At 47.7% G+C, this 22,116-nt stretch overlaps 1 protein-coding gene across 2 annotated transcripts in view; it reads right to left on the minus strand.

Moving 5' to 3' along the window:
- Positions 1–22,116, minus strand: part of MATCAP2 (microtubule associated tyrosine carboxypeptidase 2) — a 169,649-nt gene that overhangs the window by 37,183 nt on the left and 110,350 nt on the right. Inside the window, exon 1 of one of the 2 annotated variants that reach the window (XM_063922508.1) lies at positions 6,148–6,321. The exons of the other annotated variant lie outside the window; for it this stretch is intronic. Within the exon in view, the coding sequence (XP_063778578.1) occupies positions 6,148–6,172 (25 nt within the window). The 5' untranslated portion in view covers positions 6,173–6,321. Of the gene's footprint in view, positions 1–6,147; positions 6,322–22,116 lie in introns of those variants that run through there. 2 annotated transcript variants of the gene reach the window in all.

Below are 22,116 nucleotides of genomic sequence, written 5' to 3' on the forward strand. Positions count from 1 at the left end.
CACTTCTGTCTGACCCAGAGCCATAACTAGACTTTTTGGTGCCCTGTGCCAGAGAGAGAATTGCCCCTCACCACCATTTTTTTTCAATAGGGACATAATGCCTCGTAGGGAAGGGGCATGACAAGTTTGATCTCAGAGAAAGCCCATGCCATGATGCCTGTTCCCACATTTTGTTACACACACACACACACACACACACACACACACACACACACACACTTATAGAACACTGCAAGAAAATGGATTTGGACACAAATCCTCTTTATGCCACATTCATGCACTCATTCATTAACTTGAGAGCTTGTTGTTATTCACTTGCAATACCCTTTATTAAATGACACATTTCAATAAACTGCCATACCCAGGATTTAAACCTATAACCTCTTATGCAAGGGAGGATAGCTTAATTAATAGATTATCTGACTGCAATGCCACAGATAATGGGTTTGAATCCCCAGTATGTCAGCATCTTGAAATGTAATAAATGACAGTGTGACTGAATAACAAAGAAATCTAAAGTTGAGTTCATGAATGTTGTATAGGCATTAGCGACAGATGGGGTCAGGGTAGGAGACAGGGTCAGGAGATTCTGTAAGTAAAAGTACAGTAATTAAAACAGATACTTGACAAGTGCCACCAACAGTGGTCCCCACCCTGCAATGCTATGTGCGGTGCCCACTCCGCACACACCTAGTTACGGAACTGGTCTGACCTATAGATTTAACATCTAGCGTGTATGGAATTTCTGTGTAAAATTATTGTTTTGGATGACTTTGGCTTCAGCCAGCCGATGCTTGCTTTATGTAGTTTCTATTTTGCTAATTAGTCATGACAAGCAAACCTAAAATACCAATCAATGTAATAATAATTAATTATAAACTTCTGCACATATACTTGTAAATGTTACTAGTACTGAATCTCTTTCATAACTTTCTTTTTTTTTTAAATAACAATCCCTGGATTTGACAGTGGTCGGCACTAGAACTTGGAAAACAGTGTCAGCTTTCGTTACCATAGAGTGCAGCATATGGTTGGCGGAGAGCTGTTAATTACTATAAAAATCCTGCTCCTGTTTATAAGCTCCCTTGACAAAGAACGAAAGCACGTTAAAAGCGAAGATCAACTTTTACAGAAAGGGAGAGTGTACTGCAAAACCCCTTTAAGTTTAATGGCCCTGTCCCCAGAAGTAAGAATGCTAGGAGAAAACAGTATTATATGTAAAAGGTTAACACCAGGAAAAAACAATACTATGGGCCAGATGTAATGACGCAAGAGTTCGGTGGGCAAGCGGGATGTTAGTCGTAAATGCTAAAGTTACAGTAGACAATTACCACACAATGTAGTACTTTAATGAAGCATCATTTACATAAGCTTTCTGTGCCTGTAGAGTATCATTAGTAATAATAAAGTTGAATTTACCTAAAATACAATTAAATACAGACGCAAATACAAAACAAAAGTACTAAATACTGAATTATATAGCAGTATCTGTTTTCCTGTTTAAAAAAAAAAATCAAATGATAATCCTCTTTTGTGCCTACAAACAAATGCAAATATCAAATTAATAATGTGAACAGATCACTGCAGCAACATTACTAATAGTAATAATATCAGTTAGATGGGTCAAGACACACTCAGCCTAACAGAAGGGGCGTCATCATAATGAATGCATATTTTGTATCAGTGGTCAAGCACCAGCAAGTTATCTGCCATCTGACTGGCTCATAATCGTCTTTGTGGTGGTCTGCCCAAGCTATATTTGTGTGAACAAACCCTTAATGTACTCGGCTAATGTTTATACATCTTTTCCCACCCCTCAAGGTGTATGAAGGCGTAAGTGCAAAATAAATCAGACTCTACATATGGATGTATGCCAATTTTTTGTATGCATGCACAGTACAAGAAAGAGAACAATTGCACAAAAGAAAATACACTTACTGTAAGTCAAACTGTATACTGTGTAGGGTCAGAGCACTTTTTGTTTTTTAAACAATTCTCTGATTATCTATTTGTGCCACACTTGCTGACGTTCATCAAGACCCGGAAGAGGCAACTCACTCCATTGGGCGAGGACATGGGGCTACATTCTTGTCATCGTGGCCACATTAGCCACAGTTTAAAGCTGCAATTTGCAATATTTTACAGTGAGGGGAGGACCTACACAGGGCCGTTTCTATACAATTTGGCTTCCGGTGCGAACAGTAAAAAATATGCCCCCCCCCAGCATTAGACATAAAAAAACTATTTTGCGTGTGCTGAAGGCACCCGCGCTGAGGACGAGGCCTCACTAAATGGGCATGGTCTCATAATAAATGGGCGTGGCCTTGCAGGAAAAGACTACCATACACCTCAGTTTTTGACCCTGCAACAACTGATCTCGGCCACCACAGGAATGCTCCTTGCACCATAGTATTCCATACACTGCAATGCCCTGCAGTAAAGCTTCTAATTCTTTTTAAATTACCTGCTTGTTGCCAGCGGTTTCACGCACCGGGTGTCATTATCGTTGCCAGAGGTTTCATGCGCTGGGTGTCATGCTCATTGCCAGGGGTATCATGCGCTGGGTGTCATGCTTGTTGCCAGAGATTTCATGCGCTGGGTGTCATGCTCATTGCCAGGGGTATCATGTGCTGGGTGTCATGCTTGTTGCCAGGGGTATCATGCGCTGGGTGTCATGCTCATTGCCAGGGGTATCATGCGCTGGGTGTCCTGCTTGTTGCCAGAGGTTTCATGAGCTGGGTGTCATGCTCATTGCCAGAGGTTTCATGAGCTGGGTGTCATGCTCATTGCCAGAGGTTTCAAGAGCTGGGTGTCATGCTCATTGCCAGAGGTTTCATGAGCTGGGTGTCATGCTCATTGTCAATGGTTTTATGCTCTGGGATCCACGCTCATTGCCAAGCTGAATACTCGTTGCCAAGCGGAATGCTGCCGGTACTCTGCTTGGGGGGCGGAGTTTTGCAGAATGACGTGGTTGCATCGTGACATCACAACGCAACTGCGTCATTCCACGAAACTCCGGCCCCCAAGCGGAGTACTCGGGAAGAGGAGGGAGGAGGGGGAGCAGTAAGGGGACAAAGTGCCGCCGCAAGTAATAGCACTGGACCTACACATCCTCCTACCCCCCCTCCCCTGGCTCTTACTAGCCACTATTCACAGCCTTTTGCAGCAGAGGGGTTGAATGAAAAGTTTCAATGATAATTGGGTCATCCAACCTTTGAGCTGCTCACATTAGTCAGCAAGTGGGTGCAGTGCCGTTTTTAGGGCTGTGCCAGCCGAACAATTGCCCTGGGCACCGGGCCGTAGCTACTGTGTGCGGTATTCTATGCAGTCAGGCCAGCTGCATAGAATACTGTGAAAATGTCCCTCCCAAAATCAAAATGGCCGCTGCTTGAGGTAGGACAGTTTTGATGTAAACCAGAGTTGGCGGAGGCCATTTTGAAAAGGACATTTAGACGGAGCCCGGATGGAGGAGACAGGCAATGAAACAAAAGTGCTGGGAAGGTGGCGGCAGTGGGGGCGACAGTGGAGGGAGCAGGCCTAGCTAGCAGCAGCATGAAACAACCGCTGACAACAAGTAGGACCAGCTACAGTGCCCATTTAAGGGGCATTGTAATTATTGCTAAGTGAGGCATGGTGCAAGGAGTGTGTGGGGCATACTTTGGTGCAAGGGGAATTACTTTGTGGAGCATAACAAGGGGCACTGCTGTGTGGGGCATACTCTGGTGCAAGGGGCATTACTGTGTGGGGCTTAATATGGTGCAAGGGGCATTACTGTTTGAGGCATAATATGGTTAAGGTAGTATTTTCCTGCAATACCACGCCTATTTTAGCAAGACCACACTCACTTCAACAAGACCATGCCCATTATTCTGGAACACACGCACATTTCCCCAAGCATTTTTTGGGAGTTCGCAAATTGGCTAGAGACAGCCCTGTGTGGGAGGCACTGGGAGATGGGCCAACTCTGTTGAGAGGCCAGGAAAGCCAGTTTCAATTTTTAGAACTCTCCCAATCTTCTGGGAGAGTTGCGAAGTATGATTTGCACCCAGGCTTCAAGTAGATGGGGATTGAACAAACTGTAAACATTCAGGTTAAAGGATTGATTGAACTAGAACCCATTATTTCAGATATTGGTATGGGTGGCAGCAATATGTACACTTCTGTGAATATGTAAATGTGACCAGTGCTTAAAGTGGTATTAGGGAGATGGTGGAACTCCCATCCTGCCCATCTGGAATATGCACCATGTCTAGCCCCTCTTGTGGGGTGCCCAAGAAATATTGTATATTTCATGATATGAAACAGTTGGGGATAATGTTGGTGGGAAGAAATAGAGAGAGAAAGGAGAGAGATTAAAGGGGCTCATTTATCATTGTATATTTGCAGCTCAAACCCCCAAAACACCCTTTTCAGGGGTAAGCTGCAAATATTAAAGTATCCCCTATGTATGTAGGAGGGACTGCAATCAATATCTCAGATATCTGCTGCGATTCCTCTATTCCCGACTGCACCCGCACCCCCCCCTTCCCGCCCAAAAAAGAAGAAGAAAAAAAAGGTTTCTACGGGGGATGCAATGCTGCCAGATTTACTGATTTCTGCAAAGCATCGCAGAGATTGGCCCCCGCAGCTACCAACATGTGAAAATGGCGGTAGCCCGTTGTGGCCTATGGGCTTCCCACCTCAATCTTAAATTCTACTTACATAATTGGGTAGCTACTGTACTGTGTTCTACTCACATTTCATCTGAGGATTCCCATGACAAGTTCATTTAAATGGTCTTTGAACCATTTCAAACTAAGAAAGTTATTTAGGTTTGTTAGCAAGTCAAAAAAGCACACTAATAGGCAAAATCATGTTGTACTGCAGGGGAGGCAGATATAAAATGTGCAGAGAGATTTAGATTTGGGTGGGTTATATTGTTTCTGTGCATGGTAAATACTAGTTGTTTTAGTTTTACATTGCAATTTAGATTACAACCCACCCAAATCTAAATATATCTCTGCACATGTTACATCTGCCCCACCTGCAGTGCAACATGGTTTTGCCACTAGTGCAGTGGTTTCCAAACTTTTTTGAATTACGGCGCCCTAGAATAATAGAATTTTTTTCACGGCACCCCTAGGCCAAAAATTTCTTATTGAGAAATTTAGAAAGTAATATTACGTTAAGTAGATCGCGTTTATATGTCATCCTTAGGGTCAGTTGTGTGGTGAGGGACAAGATTTGCTTCTGTTTGGCCACATATTTTATGACTGGCAGCCACCAGCACTGGTTTTGCCTATTATATTGACCATGAATAATTTGAATTGGTCCTGGACCACCAACCCAGGGCACCCCTGCAAGTGTCCCGAAGCACCCCAGGAAGCCACGGCACACAGCTTGGGAACCTCTGCACTAGTGTGTTTTTTTGGTTTGCTAACAAACCTGAATAATGTCTTATGTCGGTAAGACACATTATTAACCTGCTTCTGAATAAAATGGCCGTTTCAGGAATTTCATTTGCATGTCATTATCATTAGGGCGAAAATGGAGGCAAACAGGAAGCACTGAGTTTGATAGTGGAAGTACAGATGCTAGATGGTGATGTGAGACTCCTATCAATCTAATGCTTAAAGTTTGTGGTATCATATGCACCTCCATATTAAATGAAATTCACATAAAAATGTAAATATTGCATACCTGACTTACCTGATTAATACCACACACTCGTCACTAGTATATACTAGAGATATTTATCTAAATAGCAAACAGATGGGTATACTAACTAACAGTATGCAGCAACTTAAACGAAATGGAATCATACTACAGTGCTAGCACAGATGGTAAAACAAACCCACAACTCTAAAACATATATAGTGTGTACCTGGCTTAGCATCCAAATGTAAAATATAACCAGCGCTTCTATAAATCAGAATGATAAGACGAGCCAGAATAAAAACAAAACAAGATATTCTTTGCAACAATGAAGCAGTTACATTCACAGTTGAGAAAAGCATGTACGATGCACGGCTATGCTGCACTGCGTCAGAGCTCAGCACATTAAATATACAGATATTCTGAACTGAATTGGAAAATGGGGGGAAACAAATAAACATTTTCTAGGCCAAAAATAACCTTTGTAGAATATCACTCTGCATTTTTACTCACCAGTTACACAGATAGATTCCAACATTTTGGTGCAGTCCTGAAAATCACTGTTATATTTCCAAAGGTATAGACAAACTGAAAGCTAGGCTCTCTCCTGACATTTAGCCTGTGGCTTTTGTTCCTCTCCCTGTGACAACAGTTGCAGCGTTATGCTGGAGTGCTTTACAGCTCTACCTTAATCTCCATGGCAACAGCTGGGAGTACGTCACAGAGCAAATGAATAGGAATTAATTCTAGAACTGACACCACTCTCACCCTGCTCAGATAGCACTGCACTGAAAAATAACATGCAACTAGTGGCCGAAAAGTACATACTGTGTAAAATAATAAACATAGCCTTCCTGAGATATTAACATCACAAATACCACAATTAAAAGTATGCAAAGTGTCCATAGATGCTCCTGCTTTGTGTTAATAAATGTGTAAGAGGTGCGGCTGCGGTGCGTGTGGTGGTGCCTGCTGCCGTGCAGGTGTAGACTCGGTACTCACCAGGCGCCGCTCTCTCTCACCTTCAGGTACCGGAACCTTCAACGGACCTGGCAATCTTCAATCGGATCCGGACACGGCGATTCCCTCTCGGAGCTGACCGATGACCGAGCTGAGGAGAGAATAGGTTACCTCAAAGGGGGTATCAACCCTTCTTCCACCGGAAGAGGGGATACCCCAGGGGTGACGGCGACCTTCACCGGTTGGGTGAAAGGTCATCACAGGCACAAAGCCTCAGCCACCCAGAATTCACACACTCGCACTCTCGCGCGTAGTGTGATGAAGGGGATCCTCACGTCCGTGAGCAATCCCTATTCCGGCGCTCGGGGACAGACAAAGGGACAAACGTACACGGATGCTACTCACCGTCACAAGTCTTGCACTCCGATCTTCTCCACTTACAGGTCCCTGTAAGGAGGCAAACAAACAAACAGCCGTGCAGGGCCAAGAACTACCCTAGTGTGCGTCCGCTACACTAGCTACATAAATAGAGCCCTCAAACTAGCTCGTGTGCGTGGTGCAACACAACTATGCACAACTTAAACAAACAGACACTTTGCCCTGCACGGTAACAACATACGTCACAATATCGGAATACAAGATCACACGGTGCTGTCCCTTTAAATCCCTACCTCTGGAAAGGGGGTGGGCGCCGCACGGCCTGCCCACCTCCTGTACATGACCTTCTATGAGGCTCAGGTCCCGTGGACCTGCCTACCTAAACACCTCAGGGTGGCCTGGGCCTAGTGCTCAGTGCCACCTTTACTCACCTCGGGGGGGCACTTATTCCCTGGGCCTAGCGCCCCCTAACTGCACACAGGCCGGAGGCCTGACTTCACCCACGGGCCTAGCGCCCGCCTAACTTGTCACCCTTTGGGTGACCTGGGCCTTGTGCCCAGGTCACCTTATATATACCTACTGCCCAGAATACACTAGGGCCTAACGCCCTCTAATGCCACACAGGCCTATTGCCTGATCTGCCCCTCGGGCCTAATGCCCGCCTACGGCGCCGTCGAGGTGGCTTGGGCCTAACGCCCAAACCACCGACTATGAAGATGACCCCCAACCTCCTATCTGCGCAACAGGCCTAGTGCCTGAATTGTGCCCCCGGGCCTAATGCCCGTCCCTGGTGGTCGAGGGAGGAAAAGGGAGGGGGTGAAAGTTGCCTCACTGAGGCCTCACCTGCTCCAGGGATCTCCAGCGCCCTCTTCTGCCGCTGACCCGTCCTGGCCAGCGGCGTCGCCTCCGCTGCTCCGCGTCCAGCCGCCGCTGGACATCTTCCTTCAGGAGCCCGACGTCTTCTGGCCTCTTCAGCGGCCACCGCAGCTCTTCTCCCCACGGCCGCCGTCTTCTTCTCCGCGCCGGACTCTCTTCTCCGCTCCGGCGCGCCGACCCTCTTCTCCAGGACCCGGCTGCTTTCTCCTTCGCGCTCTTCCGCGCGTGCGGTCTCTTCGGCTCCCGCCCGGCATCTGACGTCAGACGCCGGGGGCGGGGCCTAAGACGCGGCGAGCGCCGATTGGCTCGCCGCGTCCCTCTCTGATTGGCCGCCGCTCCGGGAGCCGCGATTGGCTCCCGTAGGGCGCCAACATTCAGAGTCCTCCGCAGCATCCGGTCCAGTGCAGGGAAAAGGGTAATCCCTGCACCGGACACCCGCCGCCGCCACGCACCCAGCGCTGGGGACAGACAAGCTGCCCCAGCGCTGTCCCCAGCCAGTGACAGCACCACTGATGTGCCCACAGGGCACATCTCCCCCCCTTTTTCCTTTGTAGTCCCTACAAAGTTCCTCACGATGTCCCTTGTCCGCGGGTCAGGGAATTCCGAGGTCCCTCCAGCGAGGTTGTGTTCGAGGGCCCAGCCCGGACGGGCTGTGACCCCACATCCTTCCACCTCCAGCTCCGGGTTCCTCTTCTTACTTCCTGACCTCCATCGGCGGATCCTCTGGGGAAGTGGCATCTCCTCACGGTCGCTCGACGTTGGCCACCAAGGGGACTCTTCCTCCACGGGGACAACAGTCACCCACTCTTGGCCTTTCAGATCATCTGTGGCATCGTCCCTGTCTTCAGGGTGTGGTACCGACCACCACAAAACAGTGGAATCCTCCGGGGCATCCGTTTCCTCCCGGGCAACAACCACCATCTGTCGCATCTCCTCGTGGGGCATCTCCAAAGGTCCCATGTCTTCCTCTGGAACAGGTCCTCCCACGGCATCTCGATCCTCTCCCCGTACGTCCGTCCATTTCGGCACTCCCGGCAGGTATTCTTGCTCCAGGACTATCACCTCCTCTTCACGGAGGGCATTCAACTGGGAGCACAACTCCACCCGATCCTGCCAGTCACTCTCGTCGGCGCTTCCGATTCCAGAGTCGTCCTCCATCTGTTCTTGGAGGGATTCGTCGGCGGACAGCTCACCGTAGTCCGAGTCCTCCTCCGATATCTGGACGGGGGTATTATTTTCCTCCTCAGCGTACTCCTTCACTTCTGCTGGCATCTTTACTTCCTCAGCGTACTCCTCTTCCGCTGGCATCACTAGGTACCCAGGACACCCCTGTTCAGCACGTCCTGGGCGTGGATGGTGTCAAAGTCGAAAAATATCATGCTACACGTTGCCATATATTCACCCCATGCGCTTGCCCGCTGCACGTGCACATTCTCTCCCGTGCGTACGCATACTCGCAGTTGCGTGACGGCGCCTCCACGGCCGTGCGCTCGGGCGCGTGGTATGTGCATTTACGGTAGAGTTTGTGTGCGTCTGGAGGGCGACTCAATCGTTACATAGTAAATCCAAATAGTATGTTTTATAGGTAATGTTCCCCTTAATAATAACTGTAAGTTTGTTTAATGTAACTGGTCCCTGGACAGAGGAATTCCTATTTGCATGATACGAAGGGTCAGATAGGGTCTGAGCGGTGGTGTTTGGTACCTAACTAAAGAACATTTTATTAGGAACAATCCGGTGCTGGTTAGGTAAAGATTAATCGCTCCTGCATATAGTTATGTCTATTAGTAGTTTCTGGACATTTACTGTATTTGCGGTTCATTATCCATGCGGCGGGAATCCTGAGATTCCCTCCCACCTGAGCAGTTCGATATAGTCACAGCCCACCTGTTCAAACCAACCTATGACCTTTTGTTATAATGCGGGGAGACATTCCTGTGTCCAATGAACAATGAGATTATAGGTCCCTTTGTAGTATACTGTATGCAGGGTATATAAGAACAGCCAGCCTGGACCAGCTCAGTCTTCTCTCCACAACGGTTTTCATCATTGACTAACTCGAGAGCTGGTGACCAGGACTGCGCAGCGAATCATTCCCCAGTGTGTAAGTTTCTCTCTGTGACCACCTTTATTCTCTGACTGTATTTTGCCACGTTCTCTCTTTTACTCTCTCATTGTATGTTATTGTTTGCGATTGTGCCGCTATTGTATATTTATGTGTAGTTATTCTGTTAGATATTGATGTTAGCCTGTAGTGTATAAGATGTTAACTGTATTTTCCCTTTTGATATAACTAAATCTCGTTAGTAAAGGTTTTGGAGCCTTAGCAAGGTATTGTGTGTTTATTACATTGCTGAGGGTATTCGGAGCGTCTCAATCGCTCAAGCAGCTTTTATATTAAAAAAGTTAAGAAGCGTTATATCGCTACAGTATTTCAGTGTTAAGGTTTACAAAATAAGTATATCCCTTTAGTGTGTTTCTAACAAGGTTTACTGAGTGTCATCCTGTGAGCGTCTGCGCCGCTCATGTTCCTCTCGTGGTCACAGCGTCCGCTACGCTAGTAGCGTAGAATTACGGTAGTCGGCCGCCTATAGCATGCTCGATACCAAGCATAAAGCTGTGAGCAAGCGTGCCGCTCGTGCGTCTCAACCACAGCTAAGCGTCCGCTACGCTAATTGCGTACCCTTACGGTACCCCATACGCCAATTGCGTACTGAGTCTCTTACCCACATATAGTGAATGTTATAAGGTAAATAATCAGCTCGTCCGTCCTCCACATATCCGCACTAGCGAACACAGACTTTATCTGTCAGCAAAGGGCGGGAAAGTAGTATCCCTTCGTATCCGTATTAGTGGTGAGGGATACAGTAGTGCTGACTAGATAAGCGTCTGTTTCGCTACGCTGTAGGTGTGCTGGTGGAAACTAGAACCGGAAGGTAAGAACAGCACGCTATTGTCTTTTAAAACTGTTTATTTCTGTTTAATACACATTGCATACGCAACACACGCACACACCTGCATTTTTCCATTTGTGTAATTTTCACATCTCACCTTCCTGTTTGCCATTTATAATTGATAAAGTGCTGAGAAAGATTTGTTGCTATTAGTAGTTAAAAGTAAAAACAATACGTTAAGGAGTAAATTGTAAAACACGCACACGGCTTTGCCTAAAGATACAAGGAGAGACCTGTGTGGTGCTCGGTAGATGATTACAGTTAAAGATCATTTACATTGATATAAACGTGTTAGTTGTATTTCTGTGGACATATCTGGTCTGCGTACACGTGTCTCTAACAAGGGGCAGAACGAGCGTACGCAACGCAAGGGCCGACGCATGGAGCGTATATTACGCAACGGAGCGTCTGGGTACGCCCACGTAATACAAATCACACGATAGTATTGTTTTAGTAGGCGATACGGAGGCAACGTGACAATAGCACAAATTTGTTCAGTTTCCAATATTTTAGTTTAAATACCTTACTCTACTGTATTACCTCTGGGGAGAGCTATCAGTTTACGGGAAATTATTTTTTTTCTGATCAGAAAATTATAGAATGATAGTGTGGGTTGAAAACGGTATGAGTATATTGAACTCCTCTTGGTGAAGTCTTGGTGAAGTCAGTCTTGGTGAAGTCTTGGTGAAGTAAGTCTTGGTGAAACTTGGTGAATCACGGTCTAGGTGAATATGTGATGAGCACGATCTAGGTGAAAACGTGCGACGGAGTGTGATAAAGTTTTCGTGGTATTACGCTCCGGCTGTTGTGGAGCACAGTAGGGAGACTCCAATGATCCTACCATTTATAGGCAACAAGTGTCTATAAGCGGTACGATTGGACCGCACGGTTGTATGGGCAACACGGCGCAAAGTGATACGAAGTTTTGCATATTTGTGCGTAAATCTCGTCATCATAAGCGTTATGTGAAGCACATGCAAGCGTGATTTGTGAAAATATAAAGGTAGGGAATTTTAGGGCCTGCAACGACTACACGTGTCTGTTAAAAGAGGCGGAACCGTGATACTCGGAGCAGAAGAAGCTGGTGGAAGAGCTAAAACTTCCACCATAGACTTCTGTGTTTGGTGCATTTTAGGAAGTTTTTCTGTGTTAAAAAGGTCCACAATGGAAGCCAAGTGCACAACACTGGGACGTTTAGCAGTCAGGGTTCAGACTGAAGAGGCTTGCAGACCCCGAGGGTCTGCTCGGTTAGTAATGAGGGGGAAGTATGGTCCCCACACTGAGACCTTTTGTGATGAATGGACACGAATGACTGTGGGGGATAAAACACCATTTCCTGGGATAGGTAGTTTTGACTCAGAGGTATTGCATAATTTAAGGCGAAGGATCTGTCTCATAAAATCCGGGAAGCAACGGATTAGACATTATGATTGTTTACAGTTATGGCAACAGGAAGGTGAAATACAAGGAGGATTAGCTTACACAGCTGACTCTCACTTTGGTAAGAAAAATATGGCAACAAGAGAGAAAGTGGTTACAGAGAGTGGCACACTGGGGTATGATAAACATGCACTTAGCAACTGTATTATTGATGATAAGAATAATTGTAACGAATGTAACAATGATAAAAGTAAAACTGTTAAATGTACAACTGTTAACCCGTGCAAGTTGCACCCCATGTTAAACTTCCTTCAGGATTACAAGCAAGAAAGTGAGCCCAGCACGATGTCGGCACCTTTCCCAGCAGCCATCATACAACACATCCAGGTGGACGCGACCAAATCGGTAAAGGCAGTAATCAAACCCTCTAACGGAGGGTCAGGTGAGGTCGTGTCCACAGGTACGTATGGTGTTATATATCACGCACAAACAAATGTACCTCATATTGTAGAACCAACTCAGAATTATGTTATTGAACTTAATCCTGTCAGGGTAATTGCAGTACCAAATGGGAGAACTGACACTTCAGGAGTCACTCCTGTCAGGAACATCGCCATGCACTGCCCCTTTTCCCGAACAGAATTAAGATCAATGATGTCTGAATTCCCTGATCCTAGGAAAGATCTAGTTGCAAGCCAGAGATACATTAGAGAGCTAGGTAACTCTGCAGAGCCCACTAACAAAGATTGGCGGACATTGCTGAGGGCATGTTTACCCCCCAATGTCGACTCAGTGAAATTTATTGCTGACTGTAAATTAGACGAAGAGGTACCCCTTACGGATGTGTACAATCAAGATAATGTAAAGAGAATCAATTTACAGTTAGGAGTGTATTTCCCTGCTGTTGTCAAGTGGAACAAAATTTTCTCCATAAAACAAAAGGAGGGAGAAGTAGCGGCTGATTATTTCCATCGGGCACTGCAGGAAATGGCTAAGTATACAGGGATAGAAGACATTAAAACAAATGTGAATCATAGAGAAGTAGCTGTGTCCGTATTAATGGACGGCTTAAAAGACACACTAAGAATCAGGGTACAAACCTCTCTACCTCACTGGAGAGGTATCTCGGTGGCTGCATTAAGAGAGTCCGCTATCGAGCATGACCGTAATATCCAAAGAACCAGGGAAGCACAGGGAGAGCGGTTGATGGTGATGAGCATCCAAGCACTAGAGGAGGCATCAAATCGACCGAAACCCCAGGCCACTGGCACATGGAGGAAGCCAAGGGTTTGTTATCTTTGTAAAAGAGAAGGGCATTATGCCAGCAACTGTAACAGCCCACATAAAGTCAGACCCCCTAGACAAGAAAACGAGCAAAGTCATGACACACGAAATGGTAATCAGAAATCACCTAGGAAGAAGTTTGGGCCGCACCTGTAATATGCAATCAGGAAAGGTGATCATTAGGACTGACAGTAAGCCTGAGGTTACAGTTAATGAAATTGGGAGGTCAGTTCCTTGTAGACACAGGGACGGCCGGGTAAATGTTGTAATTTATTTGTAAATGTTTCTTTTTCCCCATCTCTGACGTTCATCGGCAGAAATCAAACATCACATAGCTACTTGGTCTTTGCAGAAGTCTACCTAACCCCAGTGTGACCTACCGACATCGGTGTGTCCTGGCCAGGCACAAAAGGGTGGAGTGTGGAAATACTGGTGGGGGAGACTGCGCAAAGATACCAATGGATGTGTTGGTGTGACAGCCTGATGGTGAACGGAAGATCTGACAGTGTTTTTTGTTTGTTGTTTAATGTAACATATATATGAATTGTTCTCTCTCTCGTTTGTTTTTTTTCCTCTTCTCTCTCATGTTCTCATGCTTTAAAGATGGTATGTCACACATCAGTTAGACAAATGGTAATGCAAGATTTTTGCTCCTTACAGAAAGTTCGCAGATTTGGAAGGAATGTTGTATCACCAGAATGTTCGTTTGGAAGACTTTGAGATGACAACAGAGCAAGAAGAACAACAAGACTAGAGGACAAAAGCATCGTAACATTTTTCTTTCCCCTCAAATTATTTTTTTGTACCCCCATTACAAATTTCTCTTTCTACTCCTCTAAGATGGACTTGCCCCAAGAGACTGTGATCCGGATTTTTCTGTTGACCCTGTTGTTGACCAGAGCAGTCTGTTTCGGTGAGAGTACCATGGAGGTCGAGAAAGGATCTGGAATGGGTTCTGATGACCAGGATGGAGGCGTAGATTTTCAAGAGCAACACAATCACCGAGTAAAGGCGAGTATCAGAAAACGATCTGGTAGCATTGACAATAGAAGGAATTGTGAAGGATTGTTAGCTGAAGAGAACTGCATCTGTAGGCACTGTGACAATATAGTTGAGGATGGGTGCATCAAGAAATGTCAGTCCAGTTTTAATATCCACATGGACCGGCATCCATTGAGTGACTATCACTCCTTAGTGGGTAAAGTGTTAAACCAGACAGACTGTTGGGTATGCTCTCAAGTACCTCAAGGTCATAGCAAATCAGGACTAGTACCATTCCCTTTAACTGTAGGAGAAGTACTTGAGCTAAGTGGTGGGAGGCCGGTGGACAAGAGGTTTAATATCTCTAGTCCTCCTAGTTTGAAGCTCCACCAATATCATGTGGATAGGTCTTTAGTATGCTTTAACATTTCCAATCCCCGAAAGCCGGGAAATTGGGATGTGTCATGGAGTAATCAAACCATGACATTCTCACATAGAGCCGACAGAATGCCCATAGACACAGAACTTATACACCAGATAGCCGACCATGGAAGATTTTTCCGGTATAGGTACACTCTAGGAAGTAGGACCATGCGAGTTGGAGAAGTATCACCAGGATACTGTGCACATATTGTACAAACAGATACGTGTACTAAACAGATGGGAGAATTAGGGTTAGGAGACTTCACATGGAAAATTTGTAACATGGTAATGTCATACTCCGTCCCATATGTTCTCCCCGATGATGCATATTTCATATGCGGGAGGAAGGCGTATAAGTGGCTTGCCCCAAACTCAGAGGGATTGTGTTACATTGGAAAAGTACTGCCTGAAGTAATGACTGTATCCCATATCAAAATGAAAGACATTCACCGCGGTGCCCAAGCTCCTTATACTCACACTCACTACGAGCACGTCGTTAAACGGCACCTGATAGAAAGAACAGAGCATCCGGCCTCTGACCTGATCCATGAATCCACCGGGATTCAAGTCCTACTCGCGTTAGATATCACTCGTACCGCCAGAGGAGTGATAAATTATAGATATATATCTGCGCTAGCAAATTTGTTAGACAATATCACCGAAATGTATGACGACACATTCAGGTATACTGGGAGAGAGTTACAAGCCTACAAAACAGAACTGGTTCAGCATAGGATGATTCTCAATTACCTCACAGCTGTGACAGGCGGGTATTGTGTTACCCTAGCAACTCAATATGGAATTAAGTGCTGCACGTACATTACAAACAGCACGGAGGACCCAGCCGAGGTCATAGACCAAAAGATGGATGACATTTTGCAATTGAAGTGGGAGTTCCGAAGGAGACATAAACTCACTCTCGCTGCGGTGGGTAATGAGCTGACCAGTTGGGTGTCATGGTTGAACCCACGAAATTGGTTCTCGGGTTTAGGAGAATGGGCCCAAGGTATTATTATGAATGTAGGGAAAATTTCTCTTGTGTATTCTGGGAGTCGTCATATTGGTTGGCCTGATATTTAGATGCGTTCGGATTTTAACGAAGTGTAAAGGTAATACCAGGGTGATGAGTCTGAGGAGCGAGGACACTGTAATAACAACAACAAATTTGATTTATGACCCAACGATAGAGACAATGTTGTGATGAAAATGTGATTCCACAGTCCGTTTCTTTCACTCGTTTCTCCTTTGTTTTCCTCCAAGGTACAAAGACATCCGCTTGGAAGAAGAATTTGACAACCTCTTATACAGACCATTGATGAACTATGTCACCGACCCCCCCCCCCCCCCCCCAATATCCCTAGTGACTTTAACTTTTTACGAAAGCCCAAATACTTTAGAGACTGTAATTTTCTGGACAATGGAAAAGCTTTTGTCACCATTTATAGCAAAAGCACCGAGAGACATCAGACAACATGTACATCAAGACAAGACACAAGACAAGACCTCAATCGGCGAATGCATACTAAACTCACATAGTTTATGACTGCATTTATAATAATTGCTTCTTATCTTCACCTCTACAACCTTCAGGTAATGACACACATAGTCGATAGGGAATATAGACACAGACATCAGCACTCACATATTCCCCCCCATTCATGTATCATCAACTAAATGTGCTCCCCCATTTGTTGCAACCAAAAGCCGAAAAGAGCTCAGTAAAGTTTGACAGTCCATCCACAGACCCTTAATACGGGATAAGGATTCAAATGTATACTTCGCAATACCGCGAAGCTTGATTTAAAACACGTATGGCACGATGATACATGACCCCCCAAACATGGATTCATACACACATGCTTCTACTATCTCACTAGGTCATACTTTTCCCACCTTCTCCTCTCCCCCCTTTACCCAATCATAAAAAGGTATTTACATGATGACATATATTTTTCTGCTTGAACTGTTTTAGGAAGTGGCAGTTATTGATGACTGCCAAAGGGTGGACTGTCAAAGTCGAAAAATATCATGCTACACGTTGCCATATATTCACCCCATGCGCTTGCCCGCTGCACGTGCACATTCTCTCCTGTGCGTACGCATACTCGCAGTTGCGTGACGGCGCCTCCACGGCCGTGCGCTCGGGCGCGTGGTATGTGCATTTTTCGGTAGAGTTTGTGTGCGTCTGGCGGGCGACTCAATCGTTACATAGTAAATCCAAATAGTATGTTTTATAGGTAATGTTCCCCTTAATAATAACTGTAAGTTTGTTTAATGTAACTGGTCCCTGGACAGAGGAATTCCTCTTTGCATGATACGAAGGGTCAGAAAGGGTCTGAGCGGTGGTGTTTGGTACCTAACTAAAGAACATTTTATTAGGAACAATCCGGTGCTGGTTAGGTAAAGATTAATCGCTCCTGCGTATAGTTATGTCTATTAGTAGTTTCTGGACATTTACTGTATTTGCGGTTCATTATCCATGCGGCGGGAATCCTGAGATTCCCTCCCACCTGAGCAGTTCGATATAGTCACAGCCCACCTGTTCAAACCAACCTATGACCTTTTGTTATAATGCGGGGAGACATTCCTGTGTTCAATGAAAATGAGATTATAGGTCCCTTTGTAGTATACTGTATGCAGGGTATATAAGAACAGCCAGCCTGGACCAGCTCAGTCTTCTCTCCACAACGGTTTTCATCATTGACTAACTCGAGAGCTGGTGACCAGGACTGCGCAGCGAATCATTCCCCAGTGTGTAAGTTTCTCTCTGTGACCACCTTTATTCTCTGACTGTATTTTGCCACGTTCTCTATTTTACTCTCTCATTGTATGTTATTGTTTACGATTGTGCCGCTATTGTATATTTATGTGTAGTTATTCTGTTAGATATTGATGTTAGCCTGTAGTGTATAAGATGTTAACTGTATTTTCCCTTTTGATATAACTAAATCTCGTTAGTAAAGGTTTTGGAGCCTTAGCAAGGTATTGTGTGTTTATTACATTGCTGAGGGTATTCGGAGCGTCTCAATCGCTCAAGCAGCTTTTATATTAAAAAGGTTAAGAAGCGTTATATCGCTACAGTATTTCAGTGTTAAGGTTTACAAAATAAGTATATCCCTTTAGTGTGTTTCTAACAAGGTTTACTGAGTGTCATCCCATGAGCGTCTGCGCCGCTCGTGTTCCTCTCGTGGTCACAGCGTCCGCTATGCTAGTAGCGTAGAATTACGGTAGTCGGCCCTCTATAGCGTGCTCGATACCAAGCATAAAGCTGTGAGCGAGCGTGCCGCTCGTGCGTCTCGACCACGGCTAAGCGTCCGCTACGCTAATTGCGTACCCTTACGGTACCCCATAAGCCAATTGCGTACTGAGTCTCTTACCCACATATAGTGAATGTTATAAGGTAAATAATCAGCTTTATCACTGGTTCCACCGCGGGGAGATTCCGGATGTCTCCGTCACTGGGTCTTCACGCTTTTCTTCGCAGCGTGGTCTCTTCACCTCCCAGTCGTCCACCTCCGCCTTATGCGGGAAAGGATTCTGCCTTACTGGGGTCACTTTCTTGGGACAGAGTAGGTCCACGGCATCTTCCCAGGGGCACTCACTGGCCGCATGTCCTGGTCGCCGACACTTCCAACAAGGGAGGGCCACTGCCACCTTCTCCAAGACGGGTTCCTTGTCCACCTCCTTCACTGGGGAATCTTCACCCGTTGGTTCCGGCTCAGAGGAAATGGGCACCTGCGAACTAACTTCCAGCAGGGTCTTCCGCTCCATTTCCCTGGTTTACTCCTCCCATCTCTGGGCGCGACCATCTGCAATCATCCGGCCTTCATTCCACGGACAACCGGGAAGCGCATGTCCTCTTGCCTCACAGAGCGCACACACAGGCTCTGCAGCCACCCGGTCCCAAAGCTGCTGACGAGATTCCGTCAGCTGCTTCACCGTGGCCTCGTAGTCCGTCCTGTCTTCAGTCCAGGGACATTCCAGGAGCTGATGTCGGGGATCTCCACAGCTTTCACACCAGGAATCAACCTCGTCTTGGCTCAACTCTTCGTCCCAGGGACAACTGTTGTGCTCATGCCCGTAGTTTCCGCAGAGCAAACACCAGGACTCCTTCTTCTCTTGGCCCTTCTGACGTCTTCGGTCCGCTTCCTGGACCACCTTCTTTGGGGACGTCTCTCGCCACGTACACTCGTCGGCAAAGTGCCCTGTTTGCCGACATTTCTTGCAGGGCGTCACAGCGGCCTTCTTGCTCCCCTTCTCCCGGCGCTCCTCCTTTCCACACCGGACCGACCGCTGCACCATCTTCAGGAGGTCTGCCCCAGACACCGTCACACAGTCGCTCTGGTCCGCACACGTCCGGGGGTGAGTCTGTTCCGGAGCCGTCCACAGGGAGGTCTTCTTGGTGGCGTTCCACATCGTGTCCGTGATCCGGTATTCTTGATCCTGCCGACTACGCCAAAATGTAAGAGGTGCGGCTGCGGTGCGTGTGGTGGTGCCTGCTGCCGTGCAGGTGTAGACTCGGTACTCACCAGGCGCCGCTCTCTCTCACCTTCAGGTACCGGAACCTTCAACGGACCTGGCAATCTTCAATCGGATCCGGACACGGCGATTCCCTCTCGGAGCTGACCGATGACCGAGCGGAGGAGAGAATAGGTTACCTCAAAGGGGGTATCAACCCTTCTTCCACCGGAAGAGGGGATACCCCAGGGGTGACGGCGACCTTCACCGGTTGGGTGAAAGGTCATCACAGGCACAAAGCCTCAGCCACCCAGAATTCACACACTCGCACTCTCGCGCGTAGTGTGATGAAGGGGATCCTCACGTCCGTGAGCAATCCCTATTCCGGCGCTCGGGGACAGACAAAGGGACAAACGTACACGGATGCTACTCACCGTCACAAGTCTTGCACTCCGATCTTCTCCACTTACAGGTCCCTGTAAGGAGGCAAACAAACAAACAGCCGTGCAGGGCCAAGAACTACCCTAGTGTGCGTCCGCTACACTAGCTACATAAATAGAGCCCTCAAACTAGCTCGTGTGCGTGGTGCAACACAACTATGCACAACTTAAACAAACAGACACTTTGCCCTGCACGGTAACAACATACGTCATAATATCGGAATACAAGATCACACGGTGCTGTCCCTTTAAATTCCTACCTCTGGAAAGGGGGTGGGCGCCGCACGGCCTGCCCACCTCCTGTACATGACCTTCTATGAGGCTCAGGTCCCGTGGACCTGCCTACCTAAACACCTCAGGGTGGCCTGGGCCTAGTGCTCAGTGCCACCTTTACTCACCTTGGGGGGGCACTTATTCCCTGGGCCTAGCGCCCCCTAACTGCACACAGGCCGGAGGCCTGACTTCACCCACGGGCCTAGCGCCCGCCTAACTTGTCACCCTTTGGGTGACCTGGGCCTTGTGCCCAGGTCACCTTATATATACCTACTGCCCAGAATACACTAGGGCCTAACGCCCTCTAATGCCCCACAGGCCTATTGCCTGATCTGCCCCTCGGGCCTAATGCCCGCCTACGGCGCCGTCGAGGTGGCTTGGGCCTAACGCCCAAACCACCGACTATGAAGATGACCCCCAACCTCCTATCTGCGCAACAGGCCTAGTGCCTGAATTGTGCCCCCGGGCCTAATGCCCGTCCCTGGTGGTCGAGGGAGGAAAAGGGAGGGGGTGAAAGTTGCCTCACTGAGGCCTCACCTGCTCCAGGGATCTCCAGCGCCCTCTTCTGCCGCTGACCAGTCCTGGCCAGCGGCGTCGCCTCCGCTGCTCCGCGTCCAGCCACCGCTGGACATCTTCCTTCAGGAGGCCGACGTCTTCTGGCCTCTTCAGCGGCCACCGGAGCTCTTCTCCCCACGGCCGCCGTCTTCTTCTCCGCGCAGGACTCTCTTCTCCGCTCCGGCGCGCCGACCCTCTTCTCCAGGACCCGGCTGCTTTCTCCTTCGTGCTCTTCCACGCGTGCGGTCTCTTCGGCTCCCGCCCGGCGTCTGACGTCAGATGCCGGGGGCGGGGCCTATGACGCGGCGAGCGCCGATTGGCTCGCAGCGTCCCTCTCTGATTGACCGCCGCTCCGGGAGCCGCGATTGGCTCCCGTAGGGCGCCAACATTCAAAGTCCTCCAAAGCCTCTGGTCCGGTGCAGGGAAAAGGGTAATCCCTGCACCGGACACCCGCCGCCACGTACCCAGCGCTGGGGACAGACAAGCTGCCCCAGCGCTGTCCCCAGCCAGTGACAGCACCACTGATGTGCCCACAGGGCACATCTCTACAAATGCATAGCTTCACCTTTATGAGTTAAACAGAATTTACGGCTACGATCAGCCACCCCGACATGGGAGGGACGCACTAGTCCGCCCCGCATGTCTGGCCCTCCCCCCGCTGCACAGGTACAAAAGCATTGCATGGCGGCGATGCTTTTGTACCTGAAGAGTAGCTCCCTACCAGCGCAGCTCCTGCGCGCTGGCAGGGAGCTACCCGTCGCTCTCCGGGTTGCACCCCCCCTCCCCCCACACGGTCCGGGCAAGCCTGCGTTGCACGGACCGTGCCCCCAAAACGGCCGCCCACCCCCCTGCCCAGCGAACAACTCTACCTGTCAAACGGGCAAAGGTGATCGCTGGGCTGAGATGCCGACAGGATCTCTGGCATGCGCCGGCGCACTACGGCGCCAGCGCAGTTCAGACCTGATCGCCCGCTGTGCGAAAACGCACAGCAGCGATCAGGTCTGAATTACACCACAAATGGTGTAATGGTTAGCATTACTGCCTCACAGCACTGAGATCCCCATAACAGCCCTAACTGTGTGGAGTTTGTATATTATCCCCGTGCTTGCGTGAATTTCCTCCTGGTACTCCCCCCACAGTCCAAAAATACAGTATACTGGTAGGTTAACTGGCAGCCAAAAAAATTAACCCAAGTGTGTAAGTGTGTGCATGTACATGCATACCCTCCAACATTTTACTCATAAACGGCGGTACAAATTTGAAAAGGGGCGTGGCCACTGATAAAGGGGGGCGTGGGCACGCCCCTTTTCCTATACTTTCAATGGAAGTTTGGAGAGCCAAAAATCGGTACAGATCATAAACAAAGGTACTGTACCTGCCAAAAAGGTACACTTGGAGGGTATATAAGTGGTTTTTATCTGCTGTCAAATCTATGTAACTTTGTGGTATGCCAGCCTGTAAGCTTAGTTTGCTACTAGTCAGTGTTGTCTTGCCTCTGCATGTACTAGGACAAAAATATG

This window comes from Pseudophryne corroboree, chromosome 5, assembly GCF_028390025.1.
Source record: "Pseudophryne corroboree isolate aPseCor3 chromosome 5, aPseCor3.hap2, whole genome shotgun sequence".
Classification (NCBI taxonomy): domain Eukaryota; kingdom Metazoa; phylum Chordata; class Amphibia; order Anura; family Myobatrachidae; genus Pseudophryne; species Pseudophryne corroboree.